The 12,929-nt window shown below is 35.6% G+C and overlaps 1 protein-coding gene across 2 annotated transcripts in view; it reads right to left on the reverse strand.

The window, feature by feature from the left end:
* Positions 1-1,179: 1,179 nt before the first annotated feature.
* ABCE1 (ATP binding cassette subfamily E member 1) overlaps positions 1,180-12,929 on the reverse strand; it is a 32,295-nt gene continuing 20,545 nt past the window's right edge. The window contains exons 11-18 of one of the 2 annotated variants that reach the window (XM_005217499.5): positions 10,387-10,608; positions 9,177-9,236; positions 9,019-9,077; positions 7,499-7,609; positions 7,272-7,414; positions 7,029-7,151; positions 4,558-4,669; positions 1,180-3,103 (exon numbers count right to left, since the gene is read on the reverse strand). In XM_005217499.5, the coding sequence (XP_005217556.1) occupies positions 3,056-3,103; positions 4,558-4,669; positions 7,029-7,151; positions 7,272-7,414; positions 7,499-7,609; positions 9,019-9,077; positions 9,177-9,236; positions 10,387-10,608 (878 nt within the window). In that variant the 3' untranslated portion in view covers positions 1,180-3,055. The remainder of the gene's footprint in view (positions 3,104-4,557; positions 4,670-7,028; positions 7,152-7,271; positions 7,415-7,498; positions 7,610-9,018; positions 9,078-9,176; positions 9,237-10,386; positions 10,609-12,929) is intronic. The other variant, NM_001083685.1, reaches the window with a different exon arrangement.

Consider the following 12,929-nt stretch of genomic DNA (forward strand, 5'->3'; position numbering starts at 1 on the left):
ACCAGCTGCAGCTGAGCACACGGCTTATCCTACCAATTAGGCAAGAAGGAGGTACTGGTGAGTAATAATAAAATGAAAATTAAAGAATTATAAGCTGCTGAACCGATTATTTGACAATTCTGTTTCTCTAGCTGGTTTTGCTTCCTCATTCCTACTCAAACCATGTAAAAACTTCACGTTAAATCTTTGAGGCACTTGACAGTTCACCACACTCTTGCCTGCATCCTTTCCTCTCACCAAACTCTTGGGTGCCCACGCTGATATATCTGACCTGACCTGTCTTCTGGTTCACATGGATTATTATACCATCTTTATAGGTTCTTTTTCCGTGGCAGCTGCCTCTTTTGTAGCCCTTTCTGACTCTCCAACCCAGAACTCTCTCTTCAGAACCACGTGGTACTCGTAACTCACCAGACACTGGGGTTCAGGGCTTTACATATACGTACATGAAATACTAATGAGGGAGTGTACACAACCAAGTAAGTAGTTACCCAGTCCTCCTATAGAAACAGAACCTCTGATGAGTAGATTGATTCCTTCAACACAGTAGTAGGCAAAACTACATGTCAGACACCAAACTACACATTGAATTGGTAAGCAAGAGAAGGTACTGGACTTCAAGATGCTATGGTGTAAAATTAGGTTAACTTAAGTTGCATATACACTACTTTTTTAGACTGCTAAATGCTATGTTAAACAGTTGATATGTACAAAATGTAAAATTCAAAAGGCAACAGGTGTGTGTGTTTCCTTTGTTCTCTGTTCCTAACCATCAAGTTATCCTCAAAAGCATTGTTTCTGAGTATCCTTTTATGTATTTTAGTACTTTGCACATTTTCATAAATAGTGGTGTCATAATAAACTTACGTTGCACTATGCTTTTTTGCTTAGAAATTTTTTCTAATCAGGATATAATAATCGAGCAGTCTCATTCTTTTTAAGAGAGTTAACATCTGCACTGAGGTATTTGAGTTGGTTAACAGATTTTATAAAACACTTTTCTTTGTGTTAATATTTTAAGTCCTTTTCTATTGTACAAAATTTTAAGTAACATCGAATTCCTTTTTAAAATTTTCATTTACATGAAAAATACAATTGATACATATTCTATATCAGCAATAAGAAGAAAGAACTCGGTTCTTATATCAAAAATATTTTAAGGACATAGTACAGAATAAGTAATTAAAAATAGCTTTTGTCTTATTTTATTCAATATATTTGAAATAATCATTCACAAGTTTAACCTATCCTTAAAAATAGGCACTACTTATTTCAATATAATCCCATTTATGTACAAAGCAAACCCTTTACATAGTCACACTTAATTAAAAAGCATGAAAGGATATATATTATTAAACACTGGTAATCTCTGGGAGGGTAAAATGAAGGGAAATCATAATTCTTTATTCCATTTATTTCTGTATATTTGAAATTTTCACAAACATTATACTCACATAAATTAATTTTTTAAAAGGCCTAATGGGTCTTAGTTAAACCACTTTTCACCAACTGTTTGCATATTAATTAAAGCTTCTGTAGTTTCAGGGAGCTCTAAAAGTTTTTCTATGTCCTAAACTCCTTTTCCGGGAGAAGGCAATGGCACCCCACTCCAGTACTCTTGCCTGGAAAATCCCATGGAGGAGCTTGGTAGGCTGCAGTCCATGGGGTCGCTAGTAGTCGGACATGACCGAGCGACTTCACTTTCACGTTTCACTTTAATGCATTGGAGAAGGAAATGGCAACCCACTCCAGTGTTCTTGCCTGGAGAATCCCAGGGATGAGGGAGCCTGCTGGGCTGCCGTCTATGGGGTCGCACAGAGTCGGACACGACTGAAGCGACTTAGCAGCAGCAAACTCCTTTTCCCACTTGTCGTGTGAGTTAGTCCCAGTTCAGGGCATTAGGCAGAAGTATACTTGAAAGTGGTTTCACACTACAGGTATCCCACTGTTCAAGAAATCTGGATCAGTTTTTAGAACTCCTGCTACACACTATCTAAAACTTAAAAAAAAAAAAAAAAAACAAACAGATTTAGATAATATCCTCTATATTCAAAACCTAGAAATAAATATATTTGGTACCAAGGGATACTTTGTATTGCTATCTGGGCATTCCTTGGCGGTATTGTTGCCTTCAGGAAAGTGGCTCACAGTCCTTGGCTGCCCATCAGAAATCTGTGGAAGTTTAAAAACACAGATGCTTAGGGACCAACTCTAAAGATTTCTGAACCTGTACTGTACTTTTAAGGGAAACAAACATTCTTTAAAATACTTTTTTCTAAATCTTGATCAGTGATTACAGAAAGGTATATTTAAAGAATGACATTACCTTGAGAGTAACTACAGAATATAGAATCTTATGGAATGCTACATCTAATTCAGAATCAACTTAGGTTTTTCTGGGGGGGTGGGGAAGAGGAACGTGTGTTGAAATGATTTGTTTTTGCTTAGGATATTTATAAGCACCAAAACACTGTAAACAATGCTGAAGTTGGTAATAGTTTGTTTCCAGCAGTGCTGTTCCGCAGTCATCTTCCTTTCAAAGCCTAAATACACTGACAATTTAATGCAAAGACTAAAAACAAATATAATCCTGATGTTTGTTTATCAAATTTAATCAGTGAAGTAATCAATTGGATTTTAAAATAAGGGCAGTTTCATTATAATTGCATACTTGGCAAACCATGTAAGTGCAGAAACCTTTTTCAAGATTTTTAAAAGGGGGCAACACTGCTCAGCATTTGGTACATGAATATATAATAAACCTACTGAAAATCTTCCTATACATTATGGAAACCTGGAGGTAATTTGTATAGCTTGAAATGTCTTCATTTTAGAATGTTATGCACAAAAAGGGTTCTATCATCAAGATCAGAAAAGTGGCATTTTCTGTATTCAGACAATTTATAACACAACTGGCTTTTGATGTTACAGTAAGTAAATTATACTTCAAGCTCTAGAGCATGTGGTGTATAAAACCTGATTTAAATTTTATATGACAAAAATCCCAATAAATGTTTCTCTTAATAAATGGCTTATCAATATTCTCCGATTCACTTTAATCATCCAAGAAAAAGTAGTTTCCACTCTTCTTTTGTTCTACATCCTAAAAAACAAAGAGAAACAAACAGAAATCAACACCATTCTCCGGTATGCCAGGGCTGGATTACCCACAGTAGTACCAGTGCTTACAACAGCGTCCCACAATCTCCTCTGTACTCACTGGCTGCTTCTGGAAATTCCTCATCCCACTGCTCAAAGGCAAGGTTACTATTCTGCTACTCACCTCCACTACCTACCAAAGACACCTTCCTTGGTACACCTCACACAAAATTCCTTTACATAACAAAATTTTGCTATATAAAATTCTGTTTCCAAAAAAACTATTAAAATTCCATTTTCTTCCTTTTAACTTTAAGCTCCTGATAAAAATATAACCATGTCAGTTTGGGAACTGCCTAGTATACAAAATGTATATAAAAATAGTTTTTCCCAGTACCATTTGCAGATTGGCAAGTAATGATCTATCTACCTATCTGCCTAGCACCTCCCTTATTAGATCTCAGGTGTGATTGTCTAGGATGAACTGATACAGAGACTATCCTGAATAAGTGTCCTTGGGGACTGAACTGAGTCTCTACTCAAGAAAACTACAGCACAAAGGGTAAGGCTTCAGAAGAGATTCTTATGAAAGTGCTCTAAAATTTAGTTCTTTTCTCTGCTTAATTCACTTTTCAAAACCGAGGAACTATTCAGTTTTAATTTAAAACTTGCATTTCATTGTCCTGGCTAGAGAGTAAACATAAAATATTATAGTGAAGGCTAAAGGCATCCAGAGTCTGTGTTAGGTGCTTAAGAATAAGCGATATGCACTGTGTCTCTGCTTTCCAAGGGCTCACGTTTTAGTAGCCAAGCTAGGGGAGTAGAATATGAAAGGGCGATAGTGAGAGGGCCATGAAACGGAAGCTGTGCTTTAAGGAGGCATTCATTGCAGGCATACTAGAAACACAGAAACGCTTTTTTAGCATTTTTTTTGGGCATGAAGAAATGACTGCTTTCTAAAAACCACATTTAACGTCAAGTATAGGGTGCACAATTACTTTATATACCACAAAGGAGAAAAAACTGCCGATTAAAAGACTGCAGATTTAACCAAATTTTTTGTTTCATTATTTAGAATTTAATGTTCATTGAAGAAGTGTTTAAGACTCTTAAAACATACATTTTAATCGTATTGTTCTTATGCAAGCACAAAAAATGCGTAAAAATACTAAAAACTTCTCTATTTCAAGTGTAGTTTCCCTGAAAACACTTTAAATGGCAAGTACCCTCAACACAAGTAGTACAACGCGTGTGACTCAGATAATGCAGCGGTGGCAGCTCTATCACAAGTGCTGCCTCCAGACTGATGTGTGCCATCAGGGACTAAAACGTGAAAAACCAGAATCTCACAACTAAGGAAATGACAGAATTTTAATGACACAGTCTTCAATTCAAAACATACTCTCCAACTATCCACACTGAGAAAGTACCCGTGACTTGAGATAGATTTTTACATACCTTGATTGAATTGAGCTTGTTTATTCTTGGCCTGTAGTTGTTTGGGTCTCTTCTGAATGTAATTTCAAGCTGAGACAAAAATTTATTCATGCCGGCCAAAAGGGTTTGAGGACTAGGGTGAAAAATAGAGTCTATCAATTACAATTGATTTTTACCCTCCCCCCAATTTAATTACTTTTTAAGAACATTAAGAATAACTGTTTCCTCTAATTCCTCAATCATTAAGTCATCTCGATAATAGTATAATCACAATATAAATCTATATTAAAAAATGTCTTTGCTTGACTAGTTTGGCTGTATTTTTGTGCAAAACAAACACAGTTTAAAATGTTTATGATATGGAAAAAAACATTTAGCCAGAAGTACTACTTTAGAAAAATTAGGTGATTGCAGACTTTCAGATCTAAGACTTTTAGGAGAGAAGAAAATTTAACAGAGAAGGTACAATTATGTTAGAAATTTGGCACTGAAAAGACTATGCACAACATAATGGTTTTCAGTAATAATTCCTTTTAAAATTTCCATACTATTTCTATACTAATCATTTTTTCTCACCTAAACTACTACTAAAACCATTCTAAATCATATCATACTTGTAGAACATTTAAGTATTTTTTAAATACAAAGCGTGGATCATTATTTGAAGGCTTCCCTGGTGGCTCAAACGGTAAAGAATCCACCTGCTGTGGGGAAGACCTGGGTTGGGAAGATCCTTGGAGAAAGAATAGCTACCCACTCCAGTATTCTGTCTGGAGAATCCCATGGACAAAGGAGACCGGCAAGCTATACTCCATGGGATCGCAGAGTTGGACACAGCTGAACAGCTAACACTTTCATTCTTTTTCACACAGTCTAAGCAATTTCCCTAACAAAGTACATTATTTTCAATAATTGACAATTTTTAAATAAAAAAAGAATTTTAAGAAGTTTACTTAAGTACTTTTATTTCTTGGATGCATTATTCAAACAGCAAATCCACCATGAAATATTGCATTGGAACCACATGAACTTACTGTTTTTATAGGTTAAATGGTTAAATATCCATAATTTCATATAGTTCAACCCAGTAAGATTTAAGCACTAAAAGCATAATAAATTTCTCATTAAAAAAAGAACTTTCTCAGAGAAATGCAAATCAAAACCACTATGAGGTACCATTTCACACCAGTCAGAATGGCTGCGATCCAAAAGTCTACAAATAATAAATGCTGGAGAGGGTGTGGAGAAAAGGGAACCCTCTTACACTGTTGGTGGGAATGCAAACTAGTACAGCCACTATGGAGAACAGTGTGGAGATTCCTTAAAAAACTGGAAATAGAACTGCCTTATGATCCAGCAACCCCACTGCTGGGCATACACACTGAGAAAACCAGAAGGGAAAGAGACACGTGTACCCCAATGTTCATTGCAGCACTGTTTATAATAGCCAGGACATGGAAGCAACCTAGATGTCCATCAGCAGATGAATGGATAAGAAAGCTGTGGTACATATACACAATGGAGTATTACTCAGCCATTAAAAAGAAAACATTTGAATCAGTTTTAATGAGGTGGATGAAACTGGAGCCTATTATACAGAGTGAAGTAAGCCAGAAGGAAAAACACCAATACAGTATAATAACGCATATATATGGAATTTAGAAAGATGGTAACAATAACCCTGTGCACGAGACAGCAAAAGAGACACTGATGTATAGAACAGTCTTATGGACTCTATGGGAGAGGGAGAGGGTGGGAAGATTTGGGAGAATGGCATTGAAACATGTAAAATATCATGTATGAAACAAGATGCCAGTCCAGGTTCGATGCACAATACTGGATGCTTGGGGCTAGTGCACTGGGACGACCCAGAGGGATGGTATGGGGAGGGAGGAGGGAGGAGGATTCAGGATGGGGAACACATGTATACCCGTGGCGGATTCATTTTGATATCTGGCAAAACTAATACAATTATGTAATTATGTAAAGTTTAAAAATAAAATAAAATAAAAAAAACAAAAAACAAAAAACTTTCTCATAAACTGTCAAAGTTAGGCTTCTTTATATTTCAAGTGCTCTCTATCAAGCCAATAAGGAGAAATGAAAGAAAAAAGAGGAGAGGTAAAATCATTCATTTTAAACTTGGCTGTACATTTATACCAGATATTTGGGGGATAGTAAGCTTTACCACTAACTTTGTAAATTGGGCAAGTCACGCACCCAAATAAAGAAGCAGACAAAACATAACCAGAAAGAGACGGTGAGGGGCCCAAAGCTCTGCATCCTTATTCCCATGAGTCAGTGTTATACCACAGTCTAAAACCCACTATTCTAACCAATGTCATCCAATATGGTATATGAATAATCTTGGGAGTTAATCACTTCAAGAGTTTTCCTTATTAAAAATTAAAATAGTATGAGTAATGTTTATATGCTGATTGGAAAAGTGTTGGAACTTATAATCAGGTTGAATGGTTTAGAAAATAGTTTACCTGTTTGCAACTGTGTTCTTGGATGGAACACCGTCAAAAACAATGACTCGATCTGCTAGATAGGTGGCCATGATGAAGTCATGTTCCACAACAAAGGCTGTCTTCTTAGCATGGAGTATGAAACTAAAACACATGATTTTGAGATCTTAGTTTTATATCATCAAATATTCAAGTGCTATATTAAGCACATTTGTCTTCTAGTACACATGATCACATGTAATACTCTTATGAACGGGATATTACCGTTTGACAACTCGAGCAGCCATCAATCTTTGCTCAGAATCCAAATATGCAGATGGTTCATCAATTAAATAGACATCAGCAGGTTTGCCCAAACAAAGAGCTAATGCTACTCGCTGCAGTTCACCACCAGATAATGTCTGCACCTATTTGCAGAAGAAGTTCAATAAACCATGTAGAGATACCCAACATTTAAAATGATAAAACAACAAAAATTATTTTAAGAGTACCTCTTGATCGATGATGTTTTCAATTTGCAGAGGCTTCATTACGTCAGTCACAAACTGTGGATGAGTGTAAGCATCTCTGATCTTTTCATGTAGTAGCTGGCGAACACTTCCCTGTTTTTAAGGGAAAAGTATTCAAATTTTATTTCAGTACAAAACTACTCTGATTATGCACCTTGACAAAGTTAAGCCACAAAGCAAAAGTGTAACAATTTGTTGCCAACAGATATCCATAGTATTCTGATGCTTATCTATCAGCTAGGGCATGTTTTGAGACTTAAAAAATTAAAAACCCATCATGTCCAAGTAAAAAAAATAAAGCAATAATCTTAAAATCTGAAATAAATAAATGACTGCTTCAAGGGAGAAATCATTTCAGACTAGGAATACTTCTAAAGGTCAGTATGTGTATCAAGTAATCTTAGGCAATCTGGGAGGTAACAAAATGTGCAACAGTATGACAGGGATGAATATAAGATGTCTTGAGAACTTAAAAAGCTAAGTTTATAGAAAACATCAATGATGAAATTTTTAATGTAAGTCAAGTCATCATAAATATTTTCAATATGAGTACTGAGCTACTGAAGTTAATAAGTTCATTACAACACCTGCAGAAATCAAAGGAAGTTAATTTCACAATGTTTTGTCTCATCCATGTTGTAATATATATCCGTGTCTTCTTTTTATGGCTGAATAACAGTGGCTCTACTGTTTTTCGTTCGTAACAGCAATCTATAAGGTTCAAATTTCTCTATATCCTCAGTAATACTTGCTCTTGTCTGATTGAAGTCATTTTAGTGGGTGTGATGTGGTGTCTCACAGTGGCTTTAATTTGCATTTCCCTTATGACTACCAATGCTGAGCATCTTTTCCTGTGCTTATTGGCCATTTGTTTCCTTTCTTTGGAAAAATGTCTATTCAAATCCTTTGTGCATTTAAAAATCGAGTTTTAAGAGTTCTTTATATATTCTGGGTATGAGTACCTTATTAGATATATAATTTGCAAACAGTTTCTCCAGTCTTGTGGGTAGCCTTTCACTTTCCTGATGTCATTTGCACCACCAAACACATTAGGTTTTTGAAGATTTATTTTGGAAAAAGATGCCAAACAGACTTAAAATAGTTTTCCCAGTAGTGGAAATGAAACTAAGGACTGCAGTAGTCTTAATATCTTCCTTTGCTACCTTATTACACCTGTGTGTGTGTGCTCAGTTGCTCAGTCATGCCCAACTCTTTGTGACCCCATGGACTTGTAGCCCACTAAGCTCCTCTGTCCTTGGGATTTGCCAGGCAAGAATACTGGAGTGGGTTGCCATTTCCTTCTCCAGGGGATCTTCCTCACCTAGGGATCAGACCCTTGTTTCCTGCATTGGCAGGCGGATTCTTTACCACTGAGCCACTTGGGGGCCCCAGACTGATTTGGAGAAACATTCTGACAGAGTGTAAGAGTAATAATGCTCTAGGTATATATACATATAAACTCTTCTTTAATAATAATAAAAAAAAATACCAGTATAACTCACGGTTGATTTGGGACTGATTTTCTGTGGCTTATAACTGACGTTTAGAACTGGAACTTCCCCTGCAAAATAATGCAAATAAATAAGACACTGAAAACTGCTCAGATCTTTAGAATCTACTACATGGAAAAGAGTAAAAAAACTCAACATTACAACAGTACCTCCTTCATCAGGTTTAAGCCTTCCAGCAAGCATTCTGATAAATGTTGTTTTACCAGTACCTGGCAACACAAAGCAAATTGATTTGAAAAATGTTTCACATTTAGAGTAAATCACTATGCATTACTGGGTTGTAACTGGGAAACTAGTTTTGAAAAAACATACTGACACTACAGAATTCTGGAGGCTATATAGAAAATCTACTTGAACTTTCATGATTCACCTCTCAAGCATCATTCTAAACTCATTAGGAGGAATACGTACTATTTAAAGTTTATAACGGCCATTTTAATAAATGGATCTATAAAGTCTTGGGTTAGTTCCTGACTTTTTTAGTTAAAGTATTGATGAACACAATTTATTGTTAAAACAGGACAATAACTGTTATGATTGACACTGTCATCACAAAGGCCATTTAACATGAAATATTTAATTGCAACCAAGCTAAAGACTAATACATTAACTAAAGACTGATATACCGCAACAATCTTCAGAAAATTTTTTTCTTCCAGTTTTGTAAGTTGTAAGCACAAAATTCCAAAATCATCTCGAAGTCATCAGCACTCAAAATCATCTAACTATATTTATGACAATAACCTATTATTTAAAAATGTCAGTAGTATAACTGTTTACAAAGTTGCAAGGAAAACATTTTAAACTAGACTGCTTTAGAATTACCAATTCTTTCCTTTCTGGTCAGTTTCTAGGATGAATAAATGTCATCTGTATCAATATATACATAGAAAAACCAACTTAGAAAAAGATCTAATTCTCACTGAAGGTTAACAAAATAAGAAATATGAACTTGATTAAATGACAAATTAAATCATATGCTGTCACAAAATGTGAACCACACTGAGAAATATAGGAATTCAATCTAGTTCCCAGACCTATAATATAACTGAGTCAAAATTTTTCAGAGTAATTAAAACTCAGTTATTGGATAAACAAAGTGAAAGTGAAGTCACTCAGTCGTGTCCTACTCTTTGCGACCCCATGGACAGTAGCCTACCAGGCTCCACTGTCCATGGGATTTTCCAGGCAAGAATACTGGAGTGGACTGCCATTTCCTTCTCCAGGGGATCTTCCCAACCCAGGGATCGAACCCAGGTTTCCTGCATTGCAGACAGATGCTTTACCGTCTGAGCCACCAGGGAAGCCGCTGGATAAACAGAATCAACTTTCAAATATCACAGAATAAGGGAAACTTACCATTTTCCCCCAGCATCACCATGATTTCAGAATCTGTAAACTCTCCAGCTACAATCGCTAACTCAAACTCTCCCATCTTTTTCTTCATTCCAGGATATTTATACATACACATCTTTTTAACTTCTTCTTCATTTGCTGTCTCAGCCACTTTAAAAACAAGTGATGCATCTCTGAATCTCAAGTTTTCTGTTGGAACGTAGCCATCCAAAAAAATGTTTATGCCTATTGGAAAGTTATTGAAATAGATTAGCAAAGATCAATTAAAGACTAGACTTTTCCCACAGCAATAAATTATCATATAAAAACCAAACCCTAGGCTCTCTTGTGAGCAATCTATACATAGATTTAAACAGCAAGCAGTGCGACATGGTATTTCATGTACCTAATACCAAGTTTAATTCATGCACACATACATGCCTATATATACAAACCACACATATACAAAGCACATCTTTTCATTATTATGTGATTTTTATAGGACTTTTTCCATCAGATTTTATGTGAAAGGCTCTGATGCCATTTATTCTGTATTTTAAAATAAAAAAATTGTAATTTTTCTTTAAAAAATGACAAGTAAAATGGAGTATTTTCACAGATTGATATAAAATGAAATAAAATAGTTAAGAATTTAAGTTATAAGTATTCATTTTCATGTGAGACATAACCATATGCTGAACTTATGATTTATTGCATTTGTTTTCAGTTTAGCTTTGCAGATTTTTAAGAACTTCATTGAACTTTTCTTGGCTTTACTGTGCAAACAACATAATCTAAACAGATTTTAATAACTGAACAAAAACTAACATACTGGTACATGAAAATCCCTCCAAACTAAGGTTGTTAAGAACCACAATGGCAGATGCACAGAAATGGAAAAGCGGGTTATTTGGGAAACAATGAAAAGATCTGTTTTTGTGTTTACTATGTGTAACAGAAGAACAGTAGCTGAAGTTTCAGCAAGTCTTGAAAGAAAGTCTAGGATGTTATTCATTTCATTTGCAATTAAGAACCAAATCTAGGCCTTCTCAGACTAGAACACAGGTGGCTCAATAAATATATACTGACAGAACACATCACCAGATCCATTTATTCTGCCCAAATTAGCATTTTTAATCTTAAGCCATTTAAGATTAAGAATTCATGTTAAGAATAATGTGAGGTTAAAAAATTAAAACCAAACATTAAATAAAAATATAAACTCAAAGGAATCTAAGTGACCATTTACTACAATTGCCCAATCCATTAGGTAAGAAAAGAAAAGCTCAGAGAAGTGACTTTGTGGAAAAAAAATTAACAAATCGGCTGTATACACTCCAACTGCAATGTTTTTTTCTTTTTAATTTAAAAATGAGTTCAAGCTAAAATTCCTTTATAGTTCATAAAGAGCTTTTACATATAACGTGTTAATTTCAGCATATTAAAGGAAAGCAGAAAGATTAAGCGCAGTTTGTTAGTTCAATAGTTTTAACGGATAGGGTACATTAAAACCTCACCAGGAACTATTTCCCAGCATATGCTTTAGACATGGCATCTATAACTAGAATTATATAGTTACACAGAATTAGCAACCATGGATCACACAGAGTCGGACACGACTGAGTGACTTTCACTTTCAGGGCTTCCCTTGTGGCTCAGCTGGTAAAGAATCCACCTGCAATGCGGGAGACCGGGGTTCAATCCCTGGGTTGGGAAGACTACCCACTCCAGTATTCTGGCCTGTAGAATTCCATGGACTGTATATGTATATAGTTCATGGGGTTACAAAGAGGCGGACATGACTGAGCGACTTTCACTTTTTTCTAACTAGAATTATGAAAAGCGACTGCCACGTATCCATGTCGTTATTATCAATATGATTCTAGAACTACTTAATACTTTAGGCAGAGAGTAGATACTCTGATATTAGTTGCTAACTGAGGAGAATAAAACAGTAATTGCTTCTGCTATCATCTCTTAAGACTACTGGTAAAAAAAAAACTGGGCAATCTCACAAGTTTTTTCTTAAAATATATTATCTCAATAGATGGATAGTATCTATCTCAAATATATAGGTAGATAAGGGATATTAAGTCCTTCCCCACATCTTAAACTATTTATACCCTTTTTACAGCTTTAAAAAAAGAAAAGCCTGCCCAACTGAGGGAACTATAAAGCTACATGAATAATTATTCTTATGGAATATGGACTTTCAAGCATGGATTTTCAAGATATGGACTAAGGAGACCTTTCATGTCTAGATTATCAGTTTAAGGCATAGCTGGAGAAAAGAAACATAAAAAGTAAAAATAGGAGGAAGCAGTGAAGGAAAACAGGAAAGAAATTAAAAGGAAGAAGGCATACCAGGTGGAGCATGTACTGATTTTGCTTCAGGAGCCATTTAGTGGTAGGCTACTGCCGCTGCTAAGTTGCTTCAGTCGTATCCGACTATGCGACCCCATAGACGGCAGCCCACCAGGCTCTGCCATCCCTGGGATTCTCCAGGCAAGAACACTGGAGTGGGTTGCCATTTCCTTCTCCAATGCATGAAAGTGAAAAGTGAAAGT

The sequence above is a fragment of the Bos taurus genome, chromosome 17, assembly GCF_002263795.3.
Source record: "Bos taurus isolate L1 Dominette 01449 registration number 42190680 breed Hereford chromosome 17, ARS-UCD2.0, whole genome shotgun sequence".
Lineage (NCBI taxonomy): Eukaryota > Metazoa > Chordata > Mammalia > Artiodactyla > Bovidae > Bos > Bos taurus.